This window comes from Oreochromis aureus, linkage group 15 (genome assembly GCF_013358895.1).
Source record: "Oreochromis aureus strain Israel breed Guangdong linkage group 15, ZZ_aureus, whole genome shotgun sequence".
Lineage (NCBI taxonomy): Eukaryota > Metazoa > Chordata > Actinopteri > Cichliformes > Cichlidae > Oreochromis > Oreochromis aureus.
This window is the reverse complement of record NC_052956.1, coordinates 419801-436271: the sequence shown is the minus strand read 5'-3', so window position 1 is coordinate 436271 and position 16471 is coordinate 419801. Positions and strand designations below refer to the sequence as shown.

The 16471-nt window shown below is 44.0% G+C and overlaps 1 protein-coding gene across 6 annotated transcripts in view; it reads left to right on the top strand.

Annotated features, from left to right (window-relative positions):
* LOC116315762 (kinesin-like protein KIF13B) overlaps positions 1 to 14400 on the top strand; it is a 32857-nt gene extending 18457 nt beyond the window's left edge. For 2 of the 6 annotated variants that reach the window (XM_039599236.1, XM_039599237.1), the window contains exons 30-42: positions 752 to 887; positions 1453 to 1508; positions 1588 to 1706; positions 1831 to 2007; positions 2102 to 2194; positions 3305 to 3457; positions 3697 to 3774; positions 3967 to 4023; positions 5624 to 5720; positions 5932 to 6011; positions 10785 to 10850; positions 11563 to 12895; positions 13033 to 14400. In XM_039599236.1, the coding sequence (XP_039455170.1) occupies positions 752 to 887; positions 1453 to 1508; positions 1588 to 1706; positions 1831 to 2007; positions 2102 to 2194; positions 3305 to 3457; positions 3697 to 3774; positions 3967 to 4023; positions 5624 to 5720; positions 5932 to 6011; positions 10785 to 10850; positions 11563 to 12895; positions 13033 to 13286 (2699 nt within the window). In that variant the 3' untranslated portion in view covers positions 13287 to 14400. The remainder of the gene's footprint in view (positions 1 to 751; positions 888 to 1452; positions 1509 to 1587; positions 1707 to 1830; positions 2008 to 2101; positions 2195 to 3304; positions 3458 to 3696; positions 3775 to 3966; positions 4024 to 5623; positions 5721 to 5931; positions 6012 to 10784; positions 10851 to 11562; positions 12896 to 13032) is intronic. The other 4 variants (XR_005608429.1, XM_031734160.2, XM_039599238.1 and 1 more) reach the window with 4 other exon arrangements.
* Positions 14401 to 16471: the final 2071 nt, after the last annotated feature.

Below are 16471 nucleotides of genomic sequence, written 5' to 3'. Positions count from 1 at the left end.
GTTGTGCATTCAGATATGCTATAGTTTTTACCCCTGAGCTGTAAAAGGCTGATGGGGTACTGCTGTCACCCAGCTGGGTGGGTGGCACGGACATCTTTGTTTGTGAATGTGTCGAGAATGAGCTGAGGGTTAGGGTGAGACGCATCTACTTAAAAAACTGGACGAATTTAAAGGTCAGAGTATGATTTCTGAAAGTCTTGTGAGAGCAATAACTGGAGAACAAGGCAGTGTATAGAATAAATACGATAGGCGTGTCCACCAGCAAGCTGAGGGATGGCACAGGTGGTCGCTGTCCATGCTCGTCGGGCATCACCCAGAGAGCTGCCACTAAACTCCAGGGATGGCTGTGTGAGGAAACGCCCAGTAGATCAGGAAAGTCTAAAATCCTCAGACCAGCCATGAGCCAATAAGCATGGCACATTCATTTCAGTCATGTAAATCATGTTTGCTGTGACCTTATTCTGCAGGTCACCTTCACCGTGTTTGCATTTCTAAATATGTTGCTGCAGTGTTAGCCTACTACTATTATTATTATTATTATTATTGTTATTATTATTATTATTGCACTAATATGAAGGGTGTACCTAATATAATGACCAGTGAGTGAATCTATAAATTAAAGATTAAATTAATAGATAAAAAATGATAAAAATCTGTTGTCTGCAAAACCTTGAAGAACTTATGGAGCAGTGTTTTTACCACTAAGCGTTTGTGTGACGTTTTTCCTGCTGCTGCTTTCGTTTCCCGCGAGCGCGCGCAGACAAGTCGGAGGATGATGTTGAAAGGGAATCGCAGCTGTTGGAGTGTCGTCTGACCCTCACCGAAGAACGGAACGCCGTTATGGTTCCATCTGCTGGCAGCGGTATTCCTGGAGCACCAGTAGAGAGGTGGGTGGGTTTTATTGGGTTTCTTCAACAATTTCCATGATCTGTGTTTTCTAAACAACAATTTTAACAATAAAATAAACAGAAGAAAATGAGCAACAAAAACTTTCTGGTAAAATATAGAAATGCAGCTCCAAAAAGCTTTCCTGTATTTAGAAAATGAATTTATCTGTAATGTGATGGAACAAGCAGAAACCCAGACCACAGTCTTCAATGTTATTGTTTTATTTTACAAGCTAAAATTTCAAAGCTTCATCTAAATTAATGTGACCAAAAAGCAATTTAATTGATTCATTCTGTCTTTATTTTCTGTGACTTTTGATCCTGAAGATGTCGGACTGTTTATTCTTTGGATTACTCTGAATTTCAGTTATTGAGTTAATGACAACAAATACAACAACCAATAAATGGTTACTTGTAGCATGTTTGTAAGTGACTGAGCCTACTATTAAAAACTGCTTTTACAAGAAGCTGTCGAATGATCCACGGTCCTCACGGTGTTAAAGATCGAGCGGTCACCATCTTCACTCAGGGAACAAACTTTAGCAGCTGATCACTTTCTCCACAGGGTCCCTGTACCTGGGATGGAAACGCACACTCCTGTCCTGTTTCTGGATCTCAGTGGTATGTTGTTGTCTTGGTAAACACCACCTGTGCTCGTAGCAGCCGCTGAAGCTCCTCACCGTGTGCGTTTTCCCTCCAGCCGACGATTTCCAGTCCAGTCTGTCGGCCCCGCTGGCCGGAGGACAGGACGCGCTGCTCAGTGGGGAAGATGAAGACGACTTCTTTGACCTTCATATTGTTAAACACTATGATCCAGAGGTGAGGAGGCTGTAAAAGGACTTTTCCCTCAGATTTCTTCTTCCTGTTTTAGAGGGCATTAAAACTACCAGATGCAGATGGAGGGAAATCTTGAGCCAGTCATTTCCTTGTGAATGCATTACAGGTGAAGGCCGAGGCGTCCTGGGACTCCACAGTCCATGAGTGCCCCCAGCTGAGTCGTGTGGCGCCCGCTGACCAGAGGGTGTACCTGACGCTGCGCACGGTGGTGCAGCTGAGCCATCCGGCCCACATGCAGCTGGTCCTCAGGAAACGCATCTGTGTCAGTGTTACTGGGAGACAGGTGGGTGTGTGTAGCTTAGATGGTGTGATGGGTATGCTTCACAGCCTCCACCTGAGGAGATCAGCTGACGTGTTGTTGTGTGATTGTGCTGCAGGGTTTTGCCCAGAGTCTGCTGAAGAGAATGTCTCAGCGGAGCACCGTCAGCGGCTGTGGGATCACCTTTGAAGTGGTTTCTAACATCCCAGGAGTAAGTACCAGGATTCATGTTAGTGTTCAGGAGGGAAGGAAAAGGGAATCAGCTAAACTGCAGTGAGAACAAAAATGGTGAGCGTGCACATTTCTTGAATCTGGTGGTAATTTTAGAGTAAGAACATTTCGACGCACATGGATGAATGAAGCCCGGCGTTCCAGAAGTAGACGCCACATTCTTTGTAGAGAGAAGTTTCTCATGGAAACTCTTCCGAATAAGCTGAAACATGTTCACGCTTTTCCTAATTGTCCTATCATGAACTTAAACATTCCAACCTCGGGGTGAATGTGCTCCTCCTGGGAAGGATCAATGTCCTGTACGTTTTTATCACAGCAGAGTGATGCGCTTTAAAGTTTTCGGGAGTGACCTTTGAACCCTTTCCACATTGATGAGCAGCCACAGTTGCTTCTCTAAGATCATTCCTGAAGTCTTTCCTCCACAGTTAACACACACCGGAAAGCTCCAGACCAGCAAAGTGACAAAAGACTAGCTTATATAGAAGTGCTCACACCTGCTGATGATCAGTTAATCGGATGTATTGATTAGCAGCATCTACCTGCTGCTTGCTGTTTTAACTGCTGGAAGAGGTGAAGATGTATTTGGTGTTTTACATACTGATACTATAGGTTCAAATCTCTGTGACCTTGACCTCAGCGTCAGAGGTCACTGTGAACATGCACGGCAGACCCAGTTGTGTTCTGTACATTTTTATTATTCTGTGCACATCCAACACCAACAGCCTCCAGTCAGGACCCAGTCCCATATTTAAGATGGCGGGGCATGATTGTGGATGCCGTGCGGGTGCGGATGTTGCCTTCAGAAGAAGAAGGCAACATCGGATTTTGAAATTGGGGTAGCACGTTACCATGACGATTTATGTAGAGTATGGTGTTTGTTCTAAAACGTGTAAACATCAACATGGCGTGATGCTACCACAGCAGTGCAACCAGATCAACGTGTTTTTAATATAAAGGGATTTGTGTCCTGTGTGTGAGCAGATCAGATGTTATTTGGGTTTAAATAAATACCTGCCCTATTTCTCACTATAATACAAAGAGTGAATGAAGCTTCCTCCTCCTCTTACTGTATTAATCCCTGCTCTCACAGGACATCCACGGTCCAGAGGACAGGGAGATGCTGGCCCGGCTGGCCGCCAGCGCAGAGGACGAGCAGTCGGCCGACAGCGAGGCAGCCATCGAGAAATACCTCCGCAGTGTCCTGGCTGTGGAGAACATCCTGACTTTGGACAGGCTCAGACAGGTCTGGAAATGTGGTTCACCTGAGATGTGAAGCAGATTTGAAAATTCACATATTAAAACATTAATACTGGGATCCATCATTAGCTCAATTAAAATCCAACATTTCCCAGTTGATTAATCATTGACACAAAGCAGTGTGTCTGTGACGTTGTGTCCACTAATTACACACACTTTTGGTGTGTGTGTGTGTGTGTGTGTGTGTGTGTGTGTGTGTGTGTGTGTGTGTGTGTGTGTGTGTAGGAGGTGGCTGTAAGGGAACAGCTGGCTGGCAGAGGAAAAGCTGCCAGACGGTGCCTGAGCTCTCCAAACATCGACCGGGTAAGAGGGCTCACATTACTGTCTTCTCACTCGGTGTTGCCGTTGTTAAATCTCTTTATTCTGCTATTGGCTGCAGGGAATCACCTGGGGTTGGTTTATATTCTGGGTTTTCTTTCTTGATTGCCTTTGTCAATAACCAGTCTCGTCATTAATCTGCCTCACTAACCTCTAACCACTTAACCTTTGACCCAGCTGTCAGGCAGCAGTCTGGATCTTGGCTCCTCCCCTCTTAAGCTCAAGGACTTCAAGGTGAGACACTGAAGTCAGCTACCCTTCTCTTTGGTAACTGTTTGTACTTCTTAGGTAAATACAACCTCATTACTCTCCAGTTGTTCATACTAATTAACTGCGTGTTTGTGATGATACTAATAATACTAGCACTAGTTTGCATGTCTGGATTCATACTGCAGCAATACAGAAGGTGGAATCTGATTGGGTCTCGAAGATGCGCTGACACGTGCGTCAGAGCTTTTACTAATACACTTGCCTAAAGAGGATATCCGGGATAATAATCCTTATTGTGCTTTGAATGACCATGAACAGGATTTCAATGGACAAGCAGTGGTTGCCTTGCTTGTCCTGACACCAGTATGTATGTTAATACTGGGGCATCGTCACTGATTTCTATAACTGATTCGATTCCAGTTCACGAGGTCGCGCATTACGTGAAGCTGCTGACGTGAAGCAGAGCAAAGTGACAGAGGTTTGATCAGAGACGCAGCTGAGAGTTTTGCAATTTGGCATCAGGTTCAGAAATGAGGCTTTTTGTCAAACGTCATTTGTGGGAAAAAATAAAACCAGCAGCTGATTGTACACAACGGTAGACTGGTGGGTAATAAGCAAGCGAATAACGCAGAAAACAGAGATTTGATCGTAAATTTGTACACAGAGAGAGAGAGAGCTGTGCAGGAAGTCGTGGTGGAAGCAAAAAAGTCAGAGAATCAATGGCGATGTTTATCAAACGTGAAGCGTAGTTTGATTGATTGGTAATTTATTTCAAACATGTAAACAATATACAGGTACATTTAGAAAAGAAAATAAGAGAAAAAAAAATAATGCCATAAATTATCAGTTAATATTTAGTCAGCTTCCTTACTGATATAATTTGTAATAAAAATAGTGAACAGATTTCTGATATACTATAATATCACATCATGAATTTTTTATATATTTTTTTTTAAATAGAGACATTCACTTAATTTCAATATTTTCCTTTACAGTTCGAGAAGATCATATTTTTATAACTCTTTTTGAACTGTTTTATGTTTGGATCTTCTTTTGCTGCTGGTTCAGTCAATGTTGGTCAGAGAGTGACGAAACCTGCAGCTCAGAATCTGTGAGTCGGCTTTCAGCAGCGACGGCGTGTTCGCGTACGTGCCGTCGGGTGAACGATCCACGCTCCGTTTACTTGCTCTTTAATCGTTTGCTGTTTTAGCTGTTTGGCGGTTAATGAAATGGTTCCGTGAGCTTTAATTTGAGATTCTGCTGTTTCTGCCAAAATACATTTATACTTAAAAATCGATTCAGGATTTAATAAATCAATATTGTTTTATTCAAAATAAAAACGATTTTTTTTTTTTAAACCCACCCCTATTTATTACATACTGTTATTAAGGATATAAAAGTAATCTGTTTAACCTCAGTGAATGACTTATGCCTTAAACACTGTGGACAAATGGTAACAAACATGAACTAAAAATGGTTGAAATTCCTAAAACTCTGTGTATTAATAGAAGATTTAGCTCAATGTAATGAATGAATGGATGGAGCTGTATTGCAGCTGTGTTTGGTAGCCAGTGGATGTTGGTCCCACAGAGACTGAAGTGCTCTTCTGTCATCGTGTCTGCAGGCCTGGGACAGCCATCAGGACCTCTCTGTGGCGCCGCCTCCTCCTTCCAGACGCACACTTCCCAGCTCCTTGTCCCAGAATCTGAACGCAGAGACTGGTACAGCTATTTAAAAAAAAAGCCCTGTGTGTGACCTTTGGTGTCATCAGCTGTGCATCTGATGCTTTAGTCTGGGGCAAAATTTCTCTCTTTAAGAATCTTATTCTCAAAAATGGTTTGGTTCTTTTGGTTTTTCTCTGCCCCCCTTCTCCATCTCTTCTTCTTTCTTCTGCACAGCATTCAGGCTTTACTGCTTCTTATCTCCCTTTAGTGAAGGCCGTACCCAGGCTGCTGAAGTCGCTGCTTCCTGGTGGGAAAGAGGGCAGAGACCAAACAGCTGTCCATCAGCAGGTAGACTCATTCAGTCTGTTTATTGTGCTCTGCATTAAAGCTTGTCTTCGGCCTGCATCCTTATCAGGGATTTAAAGTTTTATGCATCGCTGCTACCTGAATCTGAACACGCCATCTCCTCATCAACAGTCAGAGTTCTTCTGTTACCATAGAAACAGAGCTAATGTCTGTGGAAACAGAAATGTACGGTAGATGACGTAAAGCAGGGGTGGGCACCGAGGGCCGGTGTCTCTGCAGGTTTTACATGTGTCCTTGAACCAACACAGCTGATTTAAATGGCTAAATTAGCTCCTCAACACGTCCTGATGTTCTCCAGAGGCCTGGTAACGAACTAATCATGTGATTCAGGTGTGTTGACCCAAGGTGAGATCTAAAACCTGCAGGGACACCGGCCCTCGGGGCCTGGAATTGCCCACCCCTGACGTAAAGGAAATAAACAAGAAGTGCACCTTTTGCCTCGTTGTTTTAAGATTTCGAGGCAGAAGAAAAGCATGTTGTGAATAAAAGCTTTTGATAGTTTTTAAATGGTAAATGGCCTGTATTTGTATAGCGCTTTAAACTACATTCAGTCATCCACCCATTCACACACTGGTGATGGCAAGCTACATTGTAGCCACAGCTGCCCCGAGGCGCACTGACAGAGGCGAAGCTGCTGGACACTGGTGCCACCGGGCCCTCTGACCACCACCAGTAGGCAACAGGGGTGAAGTGTCTTGCCCAAGGACACAACAACCGAGACTGTCGGAGCCGGGGCTCGAACCGGCAACCTTCAGATTACAAGACAAACTACCAACTCTTGAGCCACGATCGCCCTAGACCAGGGGTAGGGAACTCCAGGCCTGGAGAGCCGGTGTCCTGCAGGTTTTAGATGCGTCCTTAATCCAGCACAGCTGATTTAAATGGCTAAATTACGTCCTCAACATTTCTTGAAGTTCTCCAGAGGCCTGGTAATGAACTAATCATTTGATTCAGGTGTGTAGACCCAGGGTGAGATCTAAAACCTGCAGGACACCGGCCCTCGAGGCCTGGAGTTCCCTACCCCTGCCCTACACTGAGTGTTTTGTTTTGGCAGGAATGTGGTCGACAAAACAGAGTAAATTCCCGCTGACGTCCATATTAAAATGGCCAACATTACTACAGCCCGATAGAGGAGACGCATCACCTTTCAGGCAGCTGGCTAACATGTCTCCTGTTTAGGGAACGGTTAGGACAGCGATGATTATTAGGATGTCCGAGTTCTGTCAGTGCTGTGTTTATCATTCTGTAATCTCTTTGGCTCCACCTCACAAACCTAATTCAAGTCAATACACTGGACTTGATGCTTTTTTGGAACATTGTAAAGCAATTATGTGACAAATATAATTAGTGAAATCCTCATAGTGGCACTAATTACCAGGTGACCGTGTGGTGTGCAGTTTATGGACAGGCTTTGCTAATAAGCCAGCTAGCACTAGCTGTTAGTGTAGTACTCCACTACCCGAGAGGCAGCAGTTAATGAACCAACATGTGGCGCCATGATGGCCGCATCTTTCTTTCAACTGCCTAATAATAAAGTGCTAATAAAATGGAGCGTAGTGGTTTACACACTCGTCTACCACGTGAAGGCAGATGAGTGTGTAAACCACAAATCCTTCGGGCGTTGTCAGGAAGAGCATCTGACATAAGAAACTGGCAAATCAAAGCGATGCACTGTAATGACTCCAGTGAACAAGGAAGCCATTAACGAACATGGTTTTATTTTCAGCCAATAACTTTAAAGTACTGAAGTCTTGTGTCTGAGTCAGAACAATAGCTGAGCTGTCCCGACCGACTCGCGTACCGAATGATGTTTGTGAGCACGTCTGCTTCAGGCGCTCTCTGTACGTAGATCAGGGTTAATTAAGAGCCGCTGAACTTTGTTATCCTAACATGTTGCTCCTTCAACCTGCTCAGCATCTGCTCTTCTGCAATCATGCAGCTTTTTCATAGCAGCCAAACACTCCAGCGTCTCATTTGGCTGATTGGCCCTTGAGCTGTGGAGAGTAGCTAATCAGGGGAATAATGTGCTGTGATGTTCTGTTGGAAAGGAAACCCGGCAGGCCTCGCTGGTGCTCGTTGTTGAGAATATTGCACTAATTAGCATCTTCCTGCCACAGATGTTTACAACGGTCAACGCAAAACAAAAGCTTGGAGTGACGCAAATAATAGCGGGCTGCCAAAGGGTAATTTGGTCAATGATCATGGCCCGTATGAATATGTCTGGGGCTCTAAATGAATTGCAGAGCTGTCATTTAGTTTGCATACTGCTATGAATCACTGCTGTACTTTGAACTTTTGATGCTCGGCTTGCACATCTCTGGACCTTAGAAGTGACTGATGTTATAAAATCAACAAAACTAATTTATTAAGTCTGCGTAAAAGTTTATTCATTAACTATGACTCACACTTTTTTCTAAAGATTTCTTTCATATAAAGAAATGGAGTTTGTCCTGTTAGACGGCAGACATTCGTAGTCTAGATCAGCGGTCCCCAACCTTTTTTTTGTGCCACAGACCGGTTTATGTCTGACAATATTTTCACGGACCGGCCTTTAAGGTGTCGCAGATAAATACAACAAAATAAAACCGGTACCAAAAAAAGGAAGATTTATTCATAAAACACGGGAAAAGACCCAGGGACACCGAGTTAACAATAAAAACCCTGAAAACCATAAATTTCACAGCTGAGCCTCAACTCTCGCGGCCTGGAACCAAACGACTCACGGACCGGTACCGGGTCGTGGCCCGGAAGTTGGGGACCGCTGGTCTAGATGATAAGTACTGTTGGCTAAAATTGTGGTTGTCAGTGAGATTGATCGGCACTTCCAGCACCAACTACTGAAATGTTGAACTGCTGTGAGTAGAAAGTTTGAGTCATCGACTCGAAATGTCGTAATTTCTAAACCAAGACGAAGCCCGTTTGTTAAATCAGGAAGTCTACGCTCTCCGGATGAAACAATTGTCTCAGAGGGAGTGCGGGAATTATTCAGTCTGTGTTACGGCTGTACGATCACACTCTGACCTGTTGGAAGTTTAATGAAGTCTCTGTTAAATACACACATTGTTGTTGCTGATGCAGAGGTTTTAATGTTACATTTGGAACATGGATCTACCACACATCACATCAATACCTTAAAGTAGACAACAGCAACAACAAAAGAGAAGTAAAATACACAAGTGGCTGTTTGCACTGCTGCACTGTGTGCAGAAATGTGGCTAAAAACCTGAAAATAAAAGGATTTATTTGCATCTTGCAGCACAGGCAGCCTGGCTTTAAACGCTCAGGGTGACGACTGGATGAAGAGTTCCAGGACAAAACTTTGACTCACAGCTTTCAGCAATTAGTTGATGCACATTATGCTGTGTTAAATGAAGCACAATTCCAAGTAAACTGTGTGCTGCAAACCTTAGGAAATCACGTTTCTTTGATTCGGTTAAAAACACTCCTTCCAACATTTTCCTGAAACAGGAACTCCCACAGACGATATGCAGTGAAGCCAGCCTACCATCAGCAAATGTGCACGCCATAGCTGGTGCACATTTATTTCCAAAGAGGAGTGTGCGCTCACATAATGACTGAACTGTGACTTTGCTACACTTTAGACAGTGACTCCTGGTGACTGGTGATTAGCTCCTCTCACTGATTGCTGCACAGCAGCCAGAAACAACAGCCTAAACTAAACACTACATTTACTCCTCGGCAGTGCACCTCCTGGCTTGGAGTGCTTCAGATGAACGACTGTCGAGAACACAGACACATGGAGATTGCTTTACTCGTTATTGAAATCAAAGCACAATAAGCATCCGTCTGTGTTAGCTGCAAAGGAGGCAGCCATTGTTGTGCACCTGATGTGTTGTGTTGACCTGCAGGTTTATTTTCCCGAGCACGCGAGGGGTAGGATAGACCTGTTTGACCTACTTTCTGACGTTAGACCTGCGGACCACGTAGGTCGTCGATCTGCTCCCAGTCAAAGCTCCACGTGTCCCAAATCGAGCAGCTTTGTTTCTGATGAACCGAGATGGGTGCATGAAGTCAGCCGTCATGATTAAAATCCTCTGTCTGCTAAGCACACATATCCTTTAAAGATCAAGATGGGGTTTTGTTTTCTTTCTGCTTAATCAGTTGACGGATCATGTTGAGTTTTGAAGCAGTAACTTGAATACTGAGCAGGGATCAATGATGATGGGTGCAATTATAATTAAGGTGCAATTATACTGATTGTTTTACTAGTTTGTCATGATTATGAGTCTAATGAACCAATGTTTTTATTGCACTGTCTGATCTCGTATCAACATCTCGAAACGCCATTATCGAAATAAATATGATTCCTTTTATCACATGAACATACAAATCTGATTGCACATCTTTTATAATTATGATTAATCATCTCCAGCTGCAGCAGGTGGTCAGCTGGCCTAATGAGTCCTAGCAGCGTAGTACCAGAGAGAGCGTAGCAGGTCGATGTTCAGCCTACACTCTCTGCCTCATTGTTACCATCACAGGTTCAGTTTTCTCGCAGGTGCTTGTTTCTGTCCTTCTGTCTTTCTGATGCTCCCACAGCAGCTAATCACCACATCATGCACTGTAGCATGAACAGACTTCTATTGATCTTCAGGTTTGAAGCGGACAGAGCTGATTGGCCCCTGATTGCATCTTGAAATCAGCTTGAAAAGCCTTCAGTGCTAATTAGCAGCTTTGAGATGTTTTATCTGAAGTCACATTAACTTTGCTTTTTAAATTCCAACCCTGTCGCAGAGTCTGCCGCGCATCGTCGTGCAGTCGGCCAGCGTTGAAGAGGACATGAGCAAACAGCAGCAGGCGGTGAGTCCTCGCCCCCACCCGGATGGTGTTATACTGTGGGTGCTTTTTTTTTTTTTTTTTTTTAACACTTGTGTAGATCTGTTCTTCCAAACACAGAAAACTGGTCAAGTGTATTCAGTAATGCCGTCTGTGTCAACCGAATCTCGCCCATGGTTCATCATCGGCTGTCCTGTAAATGCCGTGGTACAAAAACGTTGGATGAAGTTATAAAAAGCCTACACGGCTTCTGGCAGCGCTGTTTGTCTTTTTAGAATCTTCACTTTTAATATTTTTAGACATTTGTGTTACTTTGAAAACACGACAGGTTCACCTGCACGATAACAGGACTCTGTGATTATATGGGGAATACATTCATTTTTAATACCAGTAACATCTGCTGGTCATTGTTATTCAAACATTTCTGCTACCCTAACCCCTAACCCAACTGAACCTGGGTCCAAGTACAAAGACTGTAGAATAACAATGATGTAGCTTCCATGTTTAAAAAGTGAAACTGAGGCCAGGTTGGCCTTGTGATTGACAGGTAAGTTTTTCAGTCAGATCCTCAGAGATGGTGAAGAACATTCATCTTGAGGCTTGACTAACCAGGAGCTGGCCAGGAGTGGTTATAATCAGAAATTGGAAATGAATTTGTGGCAATTCCATTTTTGGAAACTGGCAAATTTTAAAGACGCTCTTTGACTAAGACCACGTTTCTATGGTTTGCCCCCAGGTCCCCATTGATGAAACAGAAATCCCCAGATCTGTGCCTCTTCCACCTCCAATCATCCCAGAAACTGAAGACTCCACCGCCAGCCCAGTGAGCGAGGCTTCCAGTGGATACATGTCAACCAGCATATCTACAGTAACGCTGTCAGAAGTCTACACGCTGAGCTGGGACTTGCCTTCGTCATATGGTAGCAGGGATGGCTTTGAAACGGTGCTCGATGAGCACGAGGAGGAAAATGTTGTGACACAGAAGTTCTCTCCTTTCTCTGACACCACACAATCGGACACTCTTATTTTAGACCAATCAGGGCCTCAGGAATTACTGAGTTTGAAACAGAAAGCAGATGCAGAGTGTTTGGATCAGGAGCCATCTAAACCAGATGTTACGCCGAGTCAACAAGAACCAAATCAGTTCCTATCAGACCAGCTAAAGGAGGCCGAAAAATCTGATCCAGCTGCAGAAGCAGAGTTGCCAGACCAGACCGAACAAAAACAGGACCATGGATCAGAGCAACGAGATCATTCAGAGACGCACAAAGATTCAGAGGTGGCACGAAAAAATGGGACCAATCAGACAGAAGTGCGCCATGTAGACCACAGTGAACCAAAGACTGCTTCAAAAGAAGATCTCGAGGTGGCTGCCACAAATAAAGTAGAATGTGAACTGGCGCTTTCTAATGAGACACAACAATCCGCTCAAGAAGGAGAGAGGCGTTTGGAATCAACCGTCCCGCAGCCCCAGCAGCCCACACAAGATCAGACGGCTTCAGACTTTATTCAAGATCCTTCTCCAAGCCTGATCCAAGCCTCAGGTCCTGATCCAGGACCGCCTGTAGACCTGGGTGCTCAAGCTTCATCCAAGCAACAATCAACTTCTGATGTTCCAGAAACAAATGGTGCCTCCTTCCTACCCTCATCCTCAGCCACCAGTGAGGTTCAGCAGCCAGCAGCTTCTGTCAAACCTGCCAAAGGCCCCATTTCTTCTCCCAAATCAGGTCCCTCAGTAGCTAACCCCTTCAAGATCCAGAAAGTGAAGTCTTCAGACCTCAAGTCATTTCTGCAGATTCTGAGTGAGGAGGAGCATGATAAACCCACATTGGTGGACCAACACTCAAGTTGTGGGACAGGACCCAACGTTTCGGTGCCGAAGGAAAATCTGGAAATCATCTCTGACACAGAGGATGGAGATACAGCTGCTTCTGCTGTTCTTCCCGAGTGGTTGAAAGAGGGGGAGTTTGTGAGTGTGGGGGCTAATAAGAGTGGTACCGTGCGATATTTGGGACCCACAGATTTTGCAGAGGGGATTTGGGTTGGAGTGGAACTTGAAGTACCAGCAGGTAGGTTTAGATTAGACCCAACACCTTTGATTAATCTGATCTGTTCTCATTCTTCATGAAAATGTATGCACTGCCAATTAAAACCTCATTGTTGCTTTTTTATTTTTACGATTCATGTATTTTCCTCGATCTTTCAGGAAAGAACGATGGGTCAGTGGCTGGTAAGCACTACTTCCACTGCAACCCTGGTTACGGGGTGTTGGTAAGACCTGACAGAGTAACCCGTGGCGGTGCCAAACGCCATCGCCAGCAGCAACAAAAACGCCGTAGTGCCAACCTGTCGGGGTCCAGCCCAAACCTGGCAGCCCTTACAGCTCTGGCCAAAGGTGAAGGTGGAACCGGATCAACCAGTCGCAGCAGGGGGGAGAACCGCAAGTCGTGGAACACTTAAATGGTTCATTGCTGGGCATCACCAGCACATCACTGTCCATATGGGACAAAAGGGTAAGCCTACTGGCACAGTGGTATCTGCTTTACTTTAGACCGATTTACTGGAGGTTTGACAGTAAGTTTGGATGAGTCACTCCACGCTCTCGTCTGGAGGATGATTTGTCTTTTTCTGTTACAGGACTCCATTCCTGTGTGACATACTTGGCAAACATTGGATGTTTTATCTGAAAATGTGAATGTTTTTAGATACTTACACGCTAACCTTTTATAAATGTATTTATTCAAAAGGCATTAAATTGCAATCAAAGCACTGCGACCTGTACATGTCGTTTAAGGAAGCAAGAGTACGCATGAAGTAGGCTACAGACAGATTCACAGGAGGCACCATCTCCTTTTTACTGTGCATACGAAAAATTAGCTTCATCATTTATACACTGATACATTTTTTTTCCTGTCCTTTAATTGCCAAGCCGCTGATTGAGAAGCATGCTTCCCCTCAGCTAGCAATCACACTACCCAAGTGCCTAAACCCAGCCACATTGATGTACAGCAGGCAGTAATCACACCCGTCAGTGAGTAGATCTTCCAACTCCAAAGGTTAGCCGATTTCTTTCTTGTCACCTTTGTGCAGTTCCAAAGATAAACAAATATGAGCCCAGACATCCAGATGTGTGTTTTGTAATGTATGACTATATGGTGTCCTATTATTCTTGTGCCTTGAAATGCTTTGAATAAAGCCTTTGGAAAAATGACTTGGACACGTCCCATCACGCTGTGTAGGAATAAAGGGGTTTATTCTGATGTGTGACTCGCTGGTTAAAATAATTGCACTCGTCAAAAATGCTACTGCTGGAATTTTGCAACAGTTCTAAATCTATATTTTCTCTTCCTGTGAAGCAGATGCAGGAATCTGCATTCGTTTCACGCAAAGGTGTTTGAGAACTTTACTCGTGACTTTCCCTGTTGATGTTTGGTGAGGATTGTGTTGGTTTTAATGTCGTGTTAGTTGTTGTGCAGTAAGGTGTTTTATACATTTGCATTTAAAACAATCAAGCTTGAATGTTTGTTTAAAGATCAACTTTTTTTATAAGTGATAATAAATCAATTTCATTCTGCTCTACGTGTGTGTGTGTGTGTGTGTGTGTGTGTGTGTGTGTGTGTGTGTGTGTGTGTGTGTGTGTGTGTGAGAGAGAGAGAGAGAGATAAACAGTGGTGCAGCTTTAGGCTACGTCCACACGTACACGGGTATTTTTGAAAACGGAGACTTTCCGTTTTCGTTTAAAAAAAAAAATAATCCCGTCCACACGTAAACGCAGAAATGAAGGAAAACGCTGCTAGGAACATGCCAAAGCAGCAGGTGGCGCTATATTCCTAACCGTGTAGAAATGTTGGCCAATCAGAAGTCTAGAAGCCTCGGTGGGAATAGTAAACAAAGATGGGGCATAGAAGCAGAACCGAGTCGTATGTGTGGAGGGACAATAACTGTGTATATGTAAGCATTTAAACACTGCAGAAAGTACAATTAACAGTATTGTAGAAATTCATTTCACCGAAACAATAACGTGGCGCACAGTGTGACGTCAAAAAAGGCGCACACCTTTGACGCTGCGTTTTCTCCGTTTTTCTCCTCCACACGTAAATGCAAAAACTGAGCTTTCGAAAATCTCCACCCTGGCAGGCGTTTTTAGAAATCTCCGTTTTCATATGAAAACGCCGTTTACGTGTGGACGAAAGGTGCAAACGCACAGAAAAATCTGTGTTTTCATAAATACCCGGGTACGTGTGGACGTAGCCTTATCTCTGGTCCTCCAGGCTGTCAGCTCACCTCTTTACACGTCATCCAAAGCTCAGCAAAGTGTTCACAGAACCACGTTTTCAAACACACGCATGATGCTGACATTTTTAGAGATTTGCTTCTCTGTAATGAGGAATTTTGTTGCTCGCTGATCACAGCCGCCTCATCTGCGGTCCATCTATTGCACAGGTTCAGCCTTACGAGTACCTCAGTGTTTACACTGACAGCAGTTTGGAGTTTTCCTTGTTCTTGGGTCTGCTCTCGTGTACAACACACATGACATGTTTCTACGCAGACTGCACCGCTGCCCATATAAACTGTTACTTCTGGCAGAAAATACTTTATTCCATATTTGGGGAAATTCCTTAGAGAACATGAAACAGTAATAACGAAATAAGATGTTTTTGAAAACCTAGACGTGATGACAGAAATGGAGTTACTGTGTGTGGTATGACAGATGTCCTGTATCAGTCCTTGGTGATAGAGAAGGTGGTCGTGGTTATGCCTGATGGATGACAGGTTGTTGCTCAGTCACCTCCGCTCTCCCACAGCCTCAGAAATATCCAGCTTGCAGCCAGGCACAGAGTCAGCCTTCCTGATCATAAACTCTCCAGCACTTTGGATCTCAGGTTCCTTATGGAACAGAGCCTGCTCAACCCCCTCTGGTTCAGCCTGTTGTCCATGTGAATGCCAAATTACCTGTACTCCTCAGCAACGTCCTCTCCCAAGACAGATGCGCATCGCACGGCTGTTCTTTTCCATCTGAAGTCGATCGCCACCACACCACCGCTAAAAAACAACTCGGGTAATATCAAAGCATTCTTTGGGAAGCAGTTTACAAAAGCAACAATTCTTCACACGGCCAAAAACGTGAGGGCAGCATTTCAGAGAAAGGGGAAAGATGAAAGCAGTGAATTGGTGGAGCAGCTTGTTCTTCTAAATACCAACTTTTCTTAAATTCTCTAATATTTAATACTTTTTTCTCTCCTTTTCATTGTTAGTATTATTATTATTACTACTACTTTCTGTTATTTTCTTCTTTATATAACTGCACACTCTCTATATGCTTATGTAAAGCTGAGGAGCACGAGCCAAAGAATTTCATTATGGATAAATGTGGCTACACTGTTTATCTGTACATGACAATAAAACTTGAAACTTCATGATGTTGATTTTCTGCTTCAGAACATAAAAGATCTGAGCGAAAATAAAACCGTTGAGCTTTAACTATTTAAATACATTTCTATTGGCAAAAGTTCACCAAGCAGCTCACAGAGATGCTCGACCACCATGCTTTACAGGGCGTGGCACCTGAAACTCTACCTGATCGTTTCAGAAGAACATACGTCAACAGAAAGGTCAAAGTATTCATGGCACTCATGAGATGGTGG